At 37.6% G+C, this 18,929-nt stretch overlaps 2 protein-coding genes across 9 annotated transcripts; one reads left to right on the top strand and one right to left on the bottom strand.

Moving 5' to 3' along the window:
• The first annotated feature begins 217 nt into the window (after positions 1–217).
• On the top strand, positions 218–709 carry LOC124160496 (scaffold attachment factor B2-like). The gene has a single exon (XM_046536354.1). The coding sequence runs from the start codon at positions 218–220 to the stop codon at positions 707–709; it is 492 nt and encodes a 163-aa protein (XP_046392310.1).
• Positions 710–3,841: 3,132 nt separating this feature from the next.
• LOC124160595 lies at positions 3,842–10,471 on the bottom strand. 8 transcript variants are annotated; one of them, XR_006865208.1, is made up of 5 exons: positions 10,122–10,376; positions 9,733–10,018; positions 8,619–9,104; positions 4,669–4,850; positions 4,235–4,293 (listed from the first exon to the last, which is right to left on the bottom strand). XR_006865208.1 is itself a non-coding variant. In XM_046536479.1 (4 exons), the coding sequence occupies exons 3-4, from the start codon at positions 8,888–8,890 to the stop codon at positions 4,031–4,033; spliced, it is 444 nt and encodes a 147-aa protein (XP_046392435.1). In that variant the 5' UTR covers positions 8,891–9,104; positions 9,733–10,018; positions 10,122–10,370; the 3' UTR covers positions 3,842–4,030. The 8 variants fall into 8 exon arrangements, 1 of the variants encoding a protein (XP_046392435.1); XR_006865205.1 differs by lacking the exon at positions 4,235–4,293 and adding an exon at positions 10,427–10,471 and having other exon boundaries at positions 4,310–4,850; positions 10,122–10,254; XR_006865206.1 differs by lacking the exon at positions 4,235–4,293 and adding an exon at positions 10,390–10,458 and having other exon boundaries at positions 4,310–4,850; positions 10,122–10,254.
• Positions 10,472–18,929: the final 8,458 nt, after the last annotated feature.

Raw genomic sequence — 18,929 nt, 5'->3', positions numbered from 1 at the left:
AAAACAGAGGATTGAAGATATTGTGTTTTGAGAACGAAGTAAGAGTTAATGTGTACCACTTCTACTGAAATAAATGTGTTAAGTGTTCCGGAAATAGGAATAGTTGTTTTTTTGGAACCCTCGCACGTAACAACTGGTGTCAGAAGGGGACAAATACATAAATTATAGTGTTTGTTTTTTGTATGAAGCACGACTTATTTTCAATCGAAGTAGGAGCATGGCTTCAAAGGCAGCTAAGTTAAGTGAGTTGAAAGGTGCGGATTTGAAGCGCGAGTTGGCGGAACGTGACATGGAGACTAGCGGGACGAAAGCAGTCCTTCAATTGCGACTTCGTGAGGCGCTTCAGGCCGAAGGCGTGGACCCCGAGGATTTCTCCTTCGAGATGGAAGTCGGCGCGCATGAATTCACGCATTTCCTCACTGTATTTAAAGAAGAGCGTGCCGAGTATTCCAGAACTTTGAAAGAAATTGCCAGTAATATTCGCACGATCAAAGACGAATTGCTGGGGAAGATCTCTGAAGTAAAATGTGGGTTGGAAGACGACGTCAGAGAATTAAAGGACAAGCTTGAAAATGACGTTAGCGGAGTAAAAGATGAGCTGGAAGCAGATGTCAACGAGATGAAGGAAGAACTAAAATGCGTCACTTCGGAAGTACAAGGCGTGCAAGAGAGATTAAGGAACGTAAAAGAGGATTTAAAAAATGGTTGAAGTCGACGTAGAGAAGCGTTTTGAAGATCGTCTGAAAACTCTCGCTCAAGAATTGACGCAAACGGGCACTGTTGGAGTATTGTCAGGACTAGCACCTATAGTCCAGGAAATGAAGCATTTTGGCTTGCAATTTTTTCAAACTGAATCGATTTTCTTGAAATTTTCACAATAAGTAGGGAATATACCAAGAATCAAAATCTATATCATGCCGACGGGCGCTTTTACCCTGGGGGTGGTTTCCACCCCATCTCGGGGGTGGAAAATTTTAATTATATTTTGACCACAGGAATCGATAGAAAAATAAATTCTAAGAATAAAATGTTCTTTTCATTTTCTGCGTAAAATTAATATTTTTCGAGTTATTTGCGATTGAAAGTAACAGTTTTTTGATGAAAAAATTTAATCGATTATAGGAAAATAACTTGAAAAGTATTAATTTTATTAGGAAATTGTGAATTACAAAACTGTAGCTTGTAAAAAATTAAATAAAAATCTTATTTTATATTTCCTTTATGACCAAATCGGACCGAGCTACAACTTGTTGATGGTTATGTATTGTTTGTCATACGCTAAATTTTAAAGGTTCAATACCAAATAGCGGGAAAAATGTAATTTTCGAGGAAAAATTATGTAACCTGTTTAAAAGTGTTTTTTAAAACCTTTCTTATGATGAGAAAAAATATTTTTTATCATGAAATTTGAGCGAGTTATGATTAAAAATAAGATCAGTCCTTACTTTTTTGTACGAAAAAATCAGTGAAAACAACTCCTTATTACCACACTAGACAAAATTGATCAATGCCCTTGAGTATTTCTCTTTATTTAAGTTTTGTTAATTGATTCTAGAAGTTTTTTTAATTTACAACTCTAAATTTTGAAAAAATTGGAGGAAAAAGTGAAAAGTCATTTTCTACAATTTCGTTAAAAATGCTCTTTTTTTCAAAATAACTCCAAAAAAACTGGAGAGATGAAAAAAATGCAGGAGTAATAAATTGTAGCTTCTTTATTTTCAAATATTTTGGTGTGTTTTAATTTTCTATACAATAAATATTTGGTGAGATATTGATAATTAAAACCTCTATTTCCAAGGGAGCTCCACCTTATTTAAACCCTTAAATCCCTCCCCTTTCAAAATTAATGACTCGAAAAAAATTTAATTCACATGAACTTGTAATCAGTAAAAACCCTACAAAATACAATTTAAATGAACTTTTTAAATACCAATGTTTGTTGTACCAATCAAATTTATTTTCGAAAAATTCGAAATCCACAATTCAGAGCATAATATTCCTCATAATCAGCATATACTTTGTGTACTTTACATTAGAAGCTAACGATACACTCAAATTTGCTACAAAATAAACACATACCCATAAGATGTATATATACATACACATATGTGAGTAGGTGTGCTCTCGCTACAGGTGTGAAGACTGGAAGCCATACAGTCTCCGTTTGATTGTGCTTCATGTAATGTCTACATAAATGTACATTTATTTGTTTATGTTACCATGACGAAGTTTGTTCTGTTTATCCTATTGTTATATCTTTTCTGTGCTGTGATTAAAATCATGAGAGAAAAAAGTGAATACATAATAAAAGGAGTAAGAAAGTGAATAAGAAGATACAATGTGATAAATAATTTTTATTTTTAGGGTAAATAATTTTTTTTACATTAACCCCCAATAAGGGTTGATTTTTATGGGTAGAAATGCCTTAAAATTATTTTCCAAACAAAAAAATAATTATACAAATAATTTAAACTAAATTTTACCCGTATTTAGCTTTAAAAAATAATTTTTTAAGTTCCAGCTTTTAGGGGTAGTTTTCACCCCTAAAAAATAAAAGGCGCCCTTCGGCATAATATAGATTTTGAAGAAGGGGGTATGATTAGTCTAATCCCAAGTATTTATGCAAATCGATTTGGTTTGAAAAACATTTTTAAAGGAGGTATGATTAGTATAAACACAAATTTTTATGCAAATCGATTCAGTTTGAAAATTCTTTTTTACATTAACCCCCAATAAGGGTTGATTATTATGGGTTGAAACACCTTAAAATTATTTTCCAAACATAAAAAAATAATTATACATATAATTTAAACTAAATTTTACACGTAATTACCTTTAAAATATAATTTTTTAAGTTCCAGCTTTGAGGGGTAGTTTTCACCCCTAAAAAATAAAAAGCGCCCTTCGGCATAATATAGATTTTGAATGAGGGGGTATAATTAGTCTAATCCCAAATTTTGGTGCAAATCGATTCAGTTTGAAAAAATTGCAAGGTTTTTCACTTTTATGAGCTTCATTTCCTGGACTACTAGTATCAAGGCCGTGCGTGTAAAACCACCTACAAACGACGGCAAGATTCCTTGGTCTACTTACTTCAAACAGTTTGAAGCCGCGGCCAACGCCAACGGGTGGACGAAGGAAGACAGAGCTACGGGCTTGATTGTGGCGCTGCGAGGAGACGCTTTGAACATTCTTCAAGCGATGCCTGACCATGAACACAGGAACTACGAGTGTCTGGTGGGCCGACTTGAAATTAGGTACGGTCACAAACACCTTCAACAAGTCTACCACAAGCAATTGCTCACTAGATGTCACACCCTGTTATGTGCCGTGTGTCGTGTTGTAAGTGCATTTGGTTCTTCCTTCAGCAGTTAATTGCAATAATCCAACAAAGAAATAAATCTTTTTCCTGACCAGAATGCGAGCCCGGGTATTTCAAAGTGACGAAACTAAGGAAATACCTCTACTTAATCGGAATGATTAATTTATGATTAATATTCTTGTGAATGTTTGCATAAGATATTGCTCTACCCATTGTGCAAAGATCAGTATTCCTGCTTCCCTCGTCGAAAAGGTATGCAGATTACTGAGAAGACGTGAATATCCTCGTTCATCGATTCGATAGTTTACTATAGCTAACCCAACGAATGAAGTAATACCTCCAATTACCTTAGGTTCATCGATTCACATTGATAAATAAAATGTCAGGCACAAGGCACAAAGCGCTCAAAGGTGAAGACTTTCTATTTCAGAGTGATGCTTAAGAATAGGTACCATGATTAAATATTTAACTGAAACCTACGAGTGATATTCAGAGTGGAAAAGAAATGAAGAAAAATTGTTCATGATTAATCTGTTTTATAAACAAAGCCTTTTTCTCTCCATTTCAGTTGATTTCAGTCCATTTTTGCCATAATGAATGAGAATGTTCATGTATTATGATCATACATTAATTCTCGTATTTCTTCACTCAGTACTGTCACTGTCTCCCACTCCCATAGAAGCCATTCACAAACCCTCTGCATCCAGCTCACACAGTTGGACACTTTGGTGTAAATTCCATACTTGCTGCATTTACTACATCCTTCACCAAAGCTTGTAATGCCAAAAATGGTCCATCTCCGATTTGATCCAACACCGCCTTGTCCAGAAAGGCAGAGAAGAAGCCCACCAGAATCCCCAGCACAAGAATCCATCCTTCCCTAGCAATACACAGTAGAGAACATGTTTGCAGTAATGTAGAATGCATTCCTCGTACACATCTCTACAAATTTCATTGGACATAATAGAGACCTAAGGAGAAAAAGAAAAGCATTAAAATCAGGCTTTCTGCCTCCATGGCCGTGTGTTCAAAGCAGGTTTCACAATATCATCTGTCGAGATCCAGGTGCACTTGTCATTGTTCACGACGACTATGATTCAAGTGATATTGTGTCAGGATCTTACTTGAAGATCATTATGCAATTGAAATACGTATCAATAAAATGTAACACAGTGATACCATCATATAAATCTTTGAGGTGTGAGTGAAACTAAATGCTTGCTCAGAATTAAAATCAGCTTAGTCACATGAAAATGACATAGAGTTAAAACATAAAGCTGAAAAAATTATTGTTACAAGTATTCATCCACTCCAGTTAAGCTATTGAGTATTAATGGATGAGATACCTTAAAGGAAAAGTTTTTCGACGAAATACGAAAGGATTCCAGCAGTCTTTTGGGTTTACAAGCAACACGGTCGGATTCTTGGCCACCCATTTGTATGTATCTGCTGCTGGAGACAGAGGCGTGGGAAGGGGGAGGTCTGAGGGTCCCGGACCCCCCCAAAATATAAAAACACAATTATTTTCCTACATAAAAGATAACAAAATATTAAAAAATCATGTATTTGTATAATATTTCTTTAACAAATAAAGTTTTTGTATTTATGAAAAGTGTTAAAATTAGTTTAAAACCCATTACTTAGTACCCTGTTTTTCAAAAAATTTCCCCCCTGATTTTGGACCCCCCTCCCCCCGAACGAAATTCCTGGCTGCGTCACTGGCTGGAGATTAAACTGATTACCAGTCATCCAACCGTGATACGGGTACACCCAAAAGAGAATATCAGTGGGCATCATGGACTGCCAAAGGTTTAACCTATTGATATAAAGGAGTATTTATTTTGAGAAAGGATGGGTGAGTTTCACTTTTCCCTTCATTCTGATCTGTTTGGTTCCTGACATTGGGTTGTTGTGACAGTTCCTCATTCTGGTTTTCATAATCTGCTCTTATAAATCATTTTTTGAGAAAAAATTTTAAATGCTGTCAATGATTTTTACTGGGTTATTATGAAATCTAACTACAATAACGCATTTCACAAGAGCATGATTGGATCAATTGCTGTTGTATATTTTTAGTAAGTTGACATGATTGATTTTTTTTTAGCTAGCAAAATCTCTTTCTCCAGGCACGGAACTAGGGTGGGGTAGAGGGGGCACGCGCCCCGGGTGGCATATTAAAGGGGACAGCAAAATTTGTAAACTTTATTTTAAAAAGTTATTTGATTTTCTAATTATATTATTTGACACTAATTATAAATTTATAAATTATTAAACAACAGGAGCAATAAAAATTCTTAATAGCAAGTATACAATGTGTAATTTCAAACATTGCATCTAAAAAATAACTTATGGATGTATTATATTTTAGCGATTTGGGGGGGGGGATGAGAGGGCCTCAGGGGAGGGGAGCGGCACACTGAACTTGGCCTCCCTAACTAAACTCCGGCCCTATGTTTCGCCACTCCGCCTTTTCATCACGTATCTACATAATACCCTACGAGCCACCTCTAGGGTGTTTGGCAGGGGGTGAAAAATCACCAACATGCAGCATGCAAGAGGACCGCCACATGCACACCGCATGGTCATAGAAATATTACGCACACTAGAAAAATATACATGCTTATTCGTAAAAAAAAATTCTTATGGTTAGCAATTCCTACAGCAAATACATGCAAGGTTAGAACTATGAAAAAACATGCAATGAGTGATCCTAGCGAGCGACGCCATTAATCCTATCAATTGAGACAATGTTGCTATCCTTAATATTACGAGGGAAGAATGACGTTTCAAATCTCTCTGTTTTGCAGCCTATTTCTTTTATTTTTTCTCATGATCACGTCTACTGTAGTACGATGGTAAACGAAGGATATGATTCACGTCATCTGAGAAAATACCTTCTTCGAATTTCCTAAGTAAGTTAAGCCTATGCTTCGATCTATGCTCCTGTAAAGATTCCCATCCTGACTCGTGTAACATACTGGAAATGCTGCACTTTTTGTATCGTTAGTCTTTCATCCAATCTCCCTTTTTCTTGCCTTTCTTGTGTAAGGGGTCCTGATGAAATACCCATCGTAATGGGTCCCTCAAGAATTTTTCTTCCCTTGCGTTGAGAGCAACCAGAAAGAGCATGCAGTATAGCCATGTGCAGTGCCCTAGTGCAAGGTTGTATTCAATGAGCGAGAGAGGGGAAAGAATACAGGTGATAGGATGAGTAGAAAGATGCTCTTCAAGCAAGGGAATGCGTTACTTACGGCGAAACAGAAACACATTCCTAACGAATGAAATATTCTTACCCACTGCATCTACTCCCTCCAGCCCCTCGCCTGAATGTGCGGAAAAGACAAAGTTTTTATTATATAATTAAGTACATAATTATTCAGTCATAAATGTTCAACTTTTCCATAAATTAACTCCTGAAATAATCAATTTGAATATATGTACTATTAATTGTGTTGTGTTGTAATCTTTTCACGGAAAAATAACGTTTTTTTTATTTCTTAAAAAATAAATAGAAACAACACGTTTTGGCAACCAACAATTGCAATGTTGTTATCTGAAATAGAAAAAAGTTGAGTTCCATTTCCGAAATAATGTAACTGTTCCAAATCCACAAAAAACTAAAATCTCAACGAGGTATCGGCCCAGACTCGTCTAAGAAACTTGATTCAATAGAAATCATTGATTGGCCTGTTTCGCAAACGGTGATTTGATAGGGACTTTAAAATGAATGGCATCCGGCGATCCTAGCGGAGCAAGCAGCGTAAATTACGGAGGTAATCTACGACTCGATAAGTTACGAAGATACTCCAATCTCGAAATATGAGCAATGGGCGCGGAGATTTCTTGCTTCATGAAGACCTTTGGAACTATTTTCAGCCGTGGAAATAAGTAAATAAACTATGTGTTGAATGAAGTAACAGCGGAGGTGCCTAAACAGCAGAGTAAGCAAGCTAAAACGAGATCGAAGATATATGTATTACTTCGTCAAGAACTGAAGACTAAGGTCGTGGAGTGCAAGACGGTTAAGACGATGCGGGAAAAGCTGAAGACAACATTCGAGGATTGAGGTGTTAATCGTCTTGTTACTCAAAATACCAGCTGATTCAAATCAATCTAAGGCCGTGTTCAAGCATAGACGATTATGTCCAAAAATTTAGCGCGATCGATGCGATGTTAAATGTCATCGGGAAAAAGATCGATGACGGAACTTTTGTTTCGGGGCATTAACACCGGAGTACCTACAGGGAGTTTCAAATGGCGCACTGTGACCGAAGCCATCAAATCCGAGCTGGTGAGGCAGTGTGTGCTGATGGAAGGCAACAAGCGAGCCTCGGAGTCCGAAGGACAGGAGTTCGCATTCGTCGTCAAACACGACCAAAGGCGTAAGGGAGAAAAGCGTGGAGGCAGGGGCAGTCTGCGGTGATTGGAGGTCCTCCCCTGGAAAAGTATAGGTAATTGCATGCCCAGAAATGGATTTTGACGCTATTCTGGCTCTCAAAAAGTGGATTGAAGTTAATAAAAACAGCAATTTCGTAATAAAAACACTATGAAAAGTGATAATTTTACATATTATAAAATTGAATCTATTATGATTCTGTAATTTATTTGGTTAATTTGTTTCTTGAAATTGGGCTGAAATCTAAAAAAACTCTTAATTAACCTTTTCGAATAACCCTTTCGAAAAGCATCGTATCCTAATTGTCCATCATATCACGTGGGTCTGTTTTATCATCTGATGCCTTAATTATATTTATTTTTTTTCACTCTGCATTTTGTAAATAAGGAGCTAATGACAACGTATAATTTTGTAATTGCAAAAAAACTTTGGTTCAAGTAATATGAGTTTTTTTATATACATTTTTCATGCCCGCTTTATGATAGACGCAAGCGTTGTGGGAGCCTCCTATTAAGTTCAGGGCCCTCGCCTATTGCCGACCAGCCGACCTGGCCATACCACCCCGGCGTGAAGGGCATAATGGTGACCAGCGCAGCATATATCAACTGCAGCGCAACGGATATCAAGGAGACCAACGCGGCGGGCGGTGTTCGCACTCTGCTATGGGAGCTGGGACATCGGAGTGGCTCCGAAACTACAAGAACGTAAATCACGACATATTGTGCTCTAGAAAAGCTTTCAAATGGAATTTCTGCAAATTATTACTGCACCAGTTCTCTTTTCTTAACTTCCCATCCTGGTTCCAAACTGATGAATTCGTCGAACCAAATGCCGAAGAACTGTATCCCTAATTGGAAAATCCATATTAGAAAATCTAGATCAGTGGAAATGACCAATTACCTTGAGAAGATCCATCTCGGAATGGCTGGTTCATTAGGCTCATATGCCCTCCCTACAGGAATTTCTGGCTGGTCTGTCTCATACGACCTCCCTGTGGCCCTCAACCATCTAGCACCATTGGGGTCTTCACCCTCGTACAATCTGCCCAATTCATCCACCGCTTCCTCTGGAATGGTTGGCATGCGAGGGTATAGGCGGAGAGCAGCTTTTCTCATTCTATGCCCCCTGGTCTTTTCCCACCGCATGAGATGCGATCTCAAAGACCCCTCCATTCCAACCTCTTCTTCCTCCTCCTCCTCACATTGGCGATTGTAGCAACCTGTGCCAAACAAAGAGAAACCTCTTCGTTAGTACATTTCGCTAATCAGGTAGATTTTTTCAGACGAGGCCGCTTGGTCTTCTTCATCCGAAGTGTCTCGTGTTTTCTTAGGGACCCCTCCATTCTCTCCTCCTCTTCCTCCTCCCTGCGTTGGGGACAGCAGCAGCCTGTGCAAAAATAAAAAAGGAGTAATATCAGGGTGAACCGGAGTTTGAACCCCCTATTCGCCAATTTGCGCCGCGCGTTATGGTTACTTCATTTTTTTTAACAAATCCCGGATTTATTATCGAATTTACCCATTTATAAAACGTTCGAGCATGATTTCGATGGAATCTGTGGATTATAAGAAGAATTTGGATGAATGTTTTTTGAAAGAAGTGAAATATTCTAGCGTATATTTCGCATTGTTGCCTGTATACGGTCAGAAGTATGTGTTATATTGGTGTATGAAAGAAGGTTTCATCGTCCAAAATCGTAGTCAAATTGTTTTTTATTTGAAATTATAAATTTCTTATTAATTATTTCTTGTTAATTATATGTTGTAAGTACAAATAAAATTATGTGTTTAAATTTTATTTTTGCAGTAATTTTACACATTTTTCAAAAAGTTTATCGTACGCCGACCACGGGGTCAAACTACGGTCGCGCCAAAAATCATTACTATCAAAGGTTTCTAAGATTCAAATTAGGTTTAGGAATAACATGAAATTTAGTTTCGTGAAAACTGCAGAATTTAAAGACTTTCCATGCAAGCATTTTAAGTAAGGCTTTAGGTCAATAGAAACAAGCTATTACCTTAAGAAAAATCAGCCAAGAATTGCTGGCTGATATGGCTCATCAGACATAACACCTATGGCTCTCATCCATCTGGCACCGTAAGGGTCTTCAACTTCATCTCCATGCAACCTGCCCCCCTCATCCTCGCTTTCCTCTTCAATGGGTGACATGGGAAAATATGAGGATCTAGGAGAACAGGTATTCGCAAGCGAGACCCCCTTCCACCGGATTATATGTGCTCTTAAAGGCCCCTCCAGTTCATACTCATCTTCCTCCTCCTCCTCACATTGGCGATCACAGCAACCTGCGAAAAAGCATGAGAAACCTCTTCGTTGGTGTATTCGCTAAGAACGTTACCCTCCTCAACCTCGTTGCCCTCCTCTTTGATGAGAGGCATTTGTGCCCACCTGTAGTTGGTGAGGAGGGCAGGTGTTTGGAGACGCGGCCCCCTAGTATTCTTCATCTCAATTTGATGGTGTCTTAGGGACCCCTCCAGTCACTCGTCCTCAATGCCCTCCTCCCGTGGGGAACTGCAGCAGTCTGTGAAAAAATAGAAGAAAAATGTCATCATTATTAAATGACTCTAAGGTTCAAAGAGGGTTAAAAAATAACACATTGTAATTGTATTAAATTCCCGTATGCCATTCATGCAGAGTTAACAATGTTTAGTCATACATACATGTAAGAATTATTTAGGAATCCGTGATATTACATGCTGAATTAACTATTGAATGATTTCCATATTCCAACAATAAAAGTTATTGTGGCAACCAGGGCTAAACATGCGTTCAAAACATTCTCTTTAAGGAGGAACCTGCGCTTCGAAATACTGCTTTCATTAGTTAGATAAACTCGATAACAACGAGTTAAAATTGCTCAATTAGTCATTCATAAAAATTAAAAGTAATGCTAAATCAATCAAAATAGCTGTACAATGCATGAATTTTACTTAAAATGGAATAATCTAGTGATATGAAGAATGGCTGTTATATTGACTCTTAGGTATCGGAAGAATTTAAGTACTTTCTCTGGAAATACAGTAAAGCTTTATAACTACATCATTTGTGATGAATAAAATGAACTTAACTAATGAGACCTTTTGCTCTGTTAATTTCAACCTAATTTGGAAAAATGGTTTATTTATAATTGCTGACCACCAACTTGACAACGCTGCCAACATATCGTAGTTTCACAGCGGTTGAGCACCTTTGTTTGTTTACGTTACCTCGCTGAGTTACGTTGCATTGTGACAATATTACTCGTTTTATTATCCCTTTTACTTAGCCTTAAGTTATTAAATATACCTTTGGGCTGAAGTGATGGCGTCATTATGCCGATTTAAAGGCAAATTTGTGTCTGAAGGTAAAGGTAAGAGCTTGGATTATTTGAGGAAACGAAATGTGGCCAAAAGTGAATCCATCAATTCCATCGAAGCGATTTCAACGAGTGCATCTGTTGAAGGATACCGAAGCGTTTACGTGCATTTTTAATTTATTAAGAAATTTTTGCAATATTTCCCAACATAAAGTGTCCATCATTGTTTAAATAATCAATGTTTATGTCTTGATTTATGAAGATTAAAGTCCCTGTCGAATGACTGACACAAAGCTCTTTAATGTTTATTTCTTTGTAGATTTTCCATTCAATAGCCTCATCCATACTATTAATAATTAATACTAATATACTAAGGAGTTGATTAGTGAAAATTAGAAACTAATGTGTCAGTTATAACCCAAATGTAATTCGAATCATTAGTATCAGGATAATTAAATAATACTTGTTCCTAGTGCCGAAGTTTCAGTAAATTTGGAAGGCTGGCATTGCAACTTCTACGGACTCACTTATGTCAGCTGCCATCGATTGTTCAGGAATGCATCCTAATTTTTATCCTCCTGCAATGACTTCATGAATAGGTAAATGTATTTACTGTTGTTTTTTCAAATTATGCTAATTGGACCTTTGGAAAACGTATCAAAGTAAATTGTTTGGTCAGTGAAAAAGGAAGTACTCTTGTCTATTTTATTTTATACTTTCGAAGAACTACAAGGGTGAATATTCGATTAATTAGTACGTTCGCGAAGTTGTATGTCCAAATACTACATAGTCGGTACCCAACAACAATATGCTTGTCTCGTGGTACATTCATTTACCTGTACACCTTATTCTAGACATTTAATATCAATTAAACTGATGATTAAATACATAATGCGCTAGATTTTCTACTTTACGCTTAGAACTTCTATTTAAATTAGTATTTTCTACATGTTGAAAACGATGCATATTTTTCGAAATAAACGTAAAAAAATTTGAAGTAGTATTCAGAAGAACAGATAAACTATCGCAAGTCTCATTATATTCTATCATTTTCGCTTTTGAAGCGATACGCCGACAATTTCAAGGGATGTATTGAATTCCGGTCATGATTATTCGCATGTTTAATAAAATGTAGTCGCATATAGGAATTACTTTAACAACCAGCACTGATAAATTTCATACTTCGGTGTATAGCACGTTTCGAGATGAACTGAATATTCGTTTAATGATTACGTATAAAAATGACTCCGAAAAATCCAATTCACTGGAATTATGCAGCGGTCGACAGGTGCAATATCGCTCTTCATATTTAACCTCCGTATATTTGCAACGTTGCCACTACCTCCGCCGCATAATGGCTGCTCGCTCTGCAGAAAACCGGAAGTATGTTCTTTAAACTTAAATACTGGCGCTAACATATCGGTAACCCCTTCTAAAAAAATAGATATATTAAGCATCGATGTCTATTCTATGCTGTGCTAATTTTTCAACGACATATTTCGGGCCAAATTTGAGATAAAAAATGTTTTACAAGGGAAGGTCATCATTCTCCCATAAAGACAATGTATTTCAAGGTGGAAATCCGTCATTTTCAAATCCATAAATCTTTCTTAAAAGGTCGGTGACATAATAATATTTTTTCACTATTCGATAGAAAAAATAATGAGCAACAACATATGTCAAAATAAGGGGAGGTTTTCGAGCATGTTTGAAATGATGGTTCCTCCTTAACAATTTAATGCATTTTTCCAGCCTTTATATCAACTCACCAACCTGTCTGTTTGTTTGTCTGTTTGTCTGGTACAAATCTTGTAACTCAAATTTGACTCACTTCCTGTGAAGCAAAAACGCTGAAATTTTGCACACTTCTTCATTTCCGATGACAATACATGAAAATATAACTTTTTCTCTCCAACCACCCCCCAGTCAACATATAGCCCCCCAAAACATGTTTTTGATCTAAGAAGTTCCAAATGGTTGATTTTCGTGTATACATTTAATTTGTGAAATCTGTACAACAGCTAATTATGATCTTTATATATTTATTAACAATTGTAAGGTTTTGTAAATGTTTGAATATTGTTTTACCGTTACATAAAACGTACGGGGTGGCATTTTTAACATAGTGGGGTGGCATTTTTAACATAGGGGTAGGCATTTAAAAGCATAGGGGTGGCATTTTGAAACATAGGGGGCTTACCATTCACTGAAAATTTAATAAATATAGTGACTTTTTTAATACGTCACTTTTGGTTTTTCGGGGTAACTGAGTTTTTTTGCTTTGTGTCATATATAAACGTTGCTCATCCCCTGTAATCTAAATATAAAGGCTGGTTTAAAAAAAAAAATTTTTATAAGAGCTTATTCTTTTCAAATATATTAATTTATCCAGATTTATAATTTCAACGTGAATCGTAAACCTTAAGATTGAAAAAAAAATTCTTTATGTTTGAAACAGCACCTTCACGATTTAGTGGGTGTTTCGAATGATTTAAATGCTACAGAAGTCTGTTGATCGTTGATTCGAGCATTCAAAACGACGTAAAGGACTGGTAAACGTAATGCAGCCTCAGAGTGAGTTATTTATCGTGTACCACAGAGTTTTGTAACAATTTTTCCCACAATTCCCGAGCATAATTTTAATGACTCCAATGCAATCTTGGTTAATTCGGGTGAGCAGTTCATCCAAAATTCTTTCGGAACAATTTATTTTTATTCCAAAAACTTTATCAAGCGTATTCGTAGAACAGGAAATCATTGTTTGCACTCCACTCTCCAGGCATAATTTTTTTGCGAGGAGAAATGAGAAATTTCTTCGTGTTTTCATGAATATAATTCGGATAATAAAAAAGATAGCAAATTGTACAAGATCCGAGCAGTTAATCCGCAGACAGTTTTAATTCCTCAAATGTCTCCTTGCACTCCTATTTTGCGTATTTTCATATTTGAAACGTATCCGCCTAATTCGGATGAATCTTGACTAGCTTCGAATAGGTTGGTTTCCTGTTGTTTTTTTTTTGCTAAATCGAAAGATTATTACTCCTGGAGTACGCATTTCACGCTCTTAGATTGTTAATGACGATATCTATTTTTCGAGGTTAAATGAAAAGTGAAAAATTTCAAGCACGCGAAAACGCGACGGCTAAGTAGGAATGCTGGAGAAAGCCCGTGTGACGTCATTCTGGTTCCCGCTGCCGCCGAGGAAGGTGACCTAGGGGCGAGGCTTTGAGCGCCGTTGCGATGCAAGCTGCTAGCAGGTAGCAGAGTAACCGGCTAGCAAGTAGCTCTTATGGCTTAAATAAGGATTATTAATACCTTATCAAACGAAGGAAACGTTCCGACCATAGGCAGTTTTAATAGGTGATTATTAAGAGATGTTTCCCTGAGCTCTGTGCCTCATGCATGCATTGGTAATCTTAGTCGATGTAAAACTCCTATCTACTCGTATAGAAACTTGGTCCCCGTGACGCCACATGGAGTGGCATCGATTGGGCGCCAATCTGGCCTTTTTCAAATGAGGTTAAATTGACCGTTAACATTCGTCTAAACTGGGATTTCTAAAAACCAAATAATTTTTTATCATGAATACACTAATGGTGGGTAACGAACCGCAATCAATGCCTTTTATTTTCTTTGAGGAAGGAAATTACCCTATTATCCCGCACACGTTGTATCATTGATCAACATCATGGCTGTTAGGCGATACTTAATGAAACTTGGTGACAGGAAACATGATAAAAGATGCACTGATTTGAATGTTCCACAGAAGTTTATTTACCCGATACAGGTTATGCAAGTACTGTGGACTTATTCATTTCCTTCACCATCCGTATATTCCCGAGTAACGCACATTTATTATTTGGCCGCAAGATTATATTGAAGAATATATTCTATCTTGCAGCATAGCGAAGGCACGGTGCTACATTATTAAACTTGAAATGCCACAGCTTCACTATTGCTAGAAGCTTATACTATGATCGGATGATACGGAAAAAAAGTAATCCTTCAAGTCGCGAGACCCGCACTACATATTTACGCGTATCCTGTACGGCGCGAGACCCGCAATACAATTGATTTGATCCCCTTTACTGCTAAAAAGGCCTATTAAATCGAGGGGCAATATGAGTCACGGTTACAAGTGAACTCATAAAGTATCAATAAAATGGATTCACTTGGGGAGAAAATTGCTGGCCTACCCCACGGAATAGAAATCTAAATAGGTATGTTGCTTTTAGAGTTAACAGAGGTCGTTCGACACAATGAATAACACAGGGAGCAGGGGCTGATCCAGGATTTCTTTCTGGGAGGGGCACAAGCAAGGCGGTATCCAGGATTTTGTCCAGGGGGGGCACAAGGATACCTCGTCATACAAAACAAAATTATTAAAAATCTAGTATATTTTTTAGGGTCTGGGGGGGGGCACGTGCCCCCGTGCCCCCCCCCCCCATTTACCTATTACATTGTATATCAAAGAAGTAACGTAAAATTGCAATTTTTTAAAACAATTTTGTGTACCTACTCAATCTGCTTTCCATCAGAAATTTGACGTCGGGAAGGCCTGACTTTACATATTTTCCCTCAAAACAGCATCCTTCACTCGGAATTTGCACATGAAGAGGTCAGGACTTGGAATATTGTTCCTCTAAACGTTAGTCGTGGCAGATTACCGGTCATTCATTCATATCAATAGATCATTACATTCTAAGAAGTTTTCAGTCAATTAATTAATTGTAAATTGGCATTTTCAGCTATTGCAAGCAATTTCTCTTGGAAAGGGTTTAGGCTTTCACAAACAGCTATAGAAGCAGAAACACATTGAAAAACGGAATGATATGGAAATGCATTCCATTGAGATAGGCGAATTTATATCTACATTTACAAACTACCTCTCTTCGGGGCATTAGGAAACTACACATTAAAAAATAGATAGAAAATGGGCTAAATAAAAAATTACAAAATTGCGATTCCTATACCAATCCGTTTGGCAATATGTATATCTCTCATAATTTACGGCTGACATCGGACAAAAAATTTTAAAAGGCGATTTCCCATTCTCCTATTTGAATGAATCTTATTGATTGTTAGCAGCCAGGCATATTTTTATTCAGTGAACTCATCTGAAATTTTACATTGAATCAAGGAATAGGGCTGGGATCATAAGAAAATTAGCCACAGTGAATTCAGTCACATTTGTCCATTGCAGGCACTGTCATGGTTGTATGCTTATCTACGGAGAAAAAGGCAGCCCTTCCATGGAGTTGAATTCAACCTACTCTATTTACTCTATGTACAAGAACCATTTGGTGCAGTATGGCCTAGTGCCATAGGGAGGATACACGAGCACAATGAGCCAGCTACTCCAGGCTGGCTCTTCCTATGGTAATTGGTTATTTCCACTCATCCAGAACCTTACTAAAAATATTTAATTGATTGTATTAAATATGCTGATAATCTGCAGTTTTCATTAGGATTCAGTTCAACCAATTCAGGCATGATATATTGGAAATTTGGCATGCTGAAATGAAAGACTTCCATAATCAATTAATGCGTACAACATATTTCAACTCACAGAACAATCATCTGTTGCCATGGCTCTACCATTCACTTCATTTCATTATGATTACTTACATATGTACTAAGAATTCAAAGCTTATGTGTATCATGAAACATATGGATTAATTTTGGATGCAATCAGATAGCATTCTTTCAGTATATGCAACCTGCACACTAAAAAAACATCCACATAGTAAATTTCTAACGTTATGTCAGGTTAAACTATCTAAACTACTTCATTATCTTAGGAAGTAAACTGAAGTACATCACCAGTGGTGTAGCGAGAGGGGAGATCCAGGGGGTCGCCCCCCCAAAATATAAAATCACAATTAATTTCCTTCATAAAAGAAAAAATATTGAAAAATCATGAATTTGCGAGACAGTCTTTGACAAATGAAGTTTTTTCGATTATGAAAAGTGTTAAAATTAGTTTAAAACCCTCTATGTATGTACTTAGTACGTAACTGTTTTTTCAAAAATTTCCCCCCCTGGTTTAGAGCCCCCCACCCGAACAAAATTCCTGGCTACCCCACTGTACACCACCATATGTCAGTATTGAATAATTAATACTGTGAGGAAACTCAAGTAAAAATTTCTCCCTTGAAACTTGACTAAAACTGGGCTGAAACCACCTTGAAACTCACTGCCTTGCTTCTATGCTGAAACTGCATTGAAATTGAAACAAAACAGTGGAGTTTGGAAGAGGGATGGCAGTGCAGTAGCAGTGCAATTAAGTACTCCATCTACTCCAATGAAACTCCCTTGGCCGACTAAACTGAAACTCCCTTGGCTGGCTACACCGAAACTCCCTTGGCTACAGACTAGACTGAAACTCCCTTGGCCAGCTAGACTGCAACTCCATTGGCTAGCTAGACTGAAACTCCCTTATTTGGCTGAATACAATTCCCCTACCCAATCCATTAAAATTCCCTTGTCAAATCCTATGAAGCACAGTAAATTAACAACTTGCACAACCCAGCCAACAGTGGATGATCACATATCAGGTTTCTCCCACAATTTTGCATGCATGATAAAAGATATAAGGTGGACTGGTGATTGCGATCAACAATAGTTATTACTCCAATGACCTCAACATTTTTCAAGAAACAATTTATTAGAACTTGAAAATACATCAATAAATTAATAACTGTTAAAAGCACATACAAAAATTTGCTAATTGAAAGAGGCCCCGGAAGTTAGATGCTCCTGCAATAGAAAAGAAGCATGGCTGATGAGAGTCACAAACGACTTAAACCAAAATCAAATTAGCAAAATTGCACATTAAAAAAACTCTTGGCTTATTAGTTACATGGTGCATTAATGTGAAGCATTCAAAATATAGAAAGCAAAACTTAAATTATCACTGAGGAAGCATGCACTTTGCATCATGGTTCAATTGAAAAACGAATTAGCGATGACTCGTTACTTAGGCTACGTGTGAACTCCAAACGAAAACCACGCAAGCTTCCAAATCTATCAGCCGTAACTAATAAGTATAAGCAGTAAATTTACATTGCACTATAGCGATACCCACCCGCATTCCTTATTTCTTCGAAAGCCCGCTCGAGCTCATAGAGTCCGTTAGGGACTCCGCAGGATGACAAACGGAAGGTGCGGCATCCACGGTCAGCGGCATTGATGACCGGTCGGTGTATTCTCCTCCTCGTCCGGGGTATCCATGAGGCAGGAAAAGTGGATGGCAGTCGCCTAGGCGTTGAAAGAAGAATTCGTTATTGGCGGCATGAACCCCGAAAAAGGAGCTCGAAATCCTTAAACCTGCCTGGATTAAAACACGAATTCAATGTCAACGTTCTCATGGCTAAACATGGAAGGAATAAGCATGCCATCAGAGAAGTTAAAACGCTTACCTCCAATTTTGACTGCAGTCACCACCACCGACCTCGTTCTCCCCTTCACCTTAATTTCGATTAATTCTTGCCGTTAACAACCGTCGAAGTACCAGGAAAATATTTGTCATCAATCTTTTCATGCCAAAACCCACGCTCACCACTCGTCTTTCGCTCCTAGCAACTTGAGAGAAATAACGGCATCCGACAGCTTTACGCGCGGGAAAAGATATACGTGTTGCCAAAAGCTAAATTTAAAAAATACATTGCCGCTGTAAACAGGGGTCGCTTATATGTGTGGTAGATGGGTTGGTAAAACTTACGAAGGGAAGCACACTTGCAGCAAGGGAGTAGCAGTCCAAATTCATGAGGGAGAGGGGATACCCAAATGCTGCAGCAGCTCTGTGGCAGGGCAGTAAAGGCATTCGGCAAGAGAGAATCAGTGGAGTTATTAAGTTGGCCTGGCCTATGAGCCTACCGTCCAGTTCAGTGTCAGTAGAG

The sequence above is a fragment of the Ischnura elegans genome, chromosome 6 (genome assembly GCF_921293095.1).
Source record: "Ischnura elegans chromosome 6, ioIscEleg1.1, whole genome shotgun sequence".
NCBI lineage: Eukaryota > Metazoa > Arthropoda > Insecta > Odonata > Coenagrionidae > Ischnura > Ischnura elegans.
The sequence above is the reverse complement of the archived record's forward strand: the minus strand, read 5'-3'. Positions and strand labels throughout refer to the sequence as shown.

Coding starts and splice junctions, on each gene's coding strand:
- LOC124160496 (XM_046536354.1), top strand. CDS start 218: ATGGCTTCAAAGGCAGCTAAGTTAAGTGAGTTGAAAGGTGCGGATTTG.
- LOC124160595 (XM_046536479.1), bottom strand. CDS start 8,890: ATGGAGGGGTCTTTGAGATCGCATCTCATGCGGTGGGAAAAGACCAGG. Junction 4,203..8,618: donor CCGAGATGGATCTTCTCAAG/GTAATTGGTCAT, acceptor GTGTATTGCTAG/GGAAGGATGGATTCTTGTGC.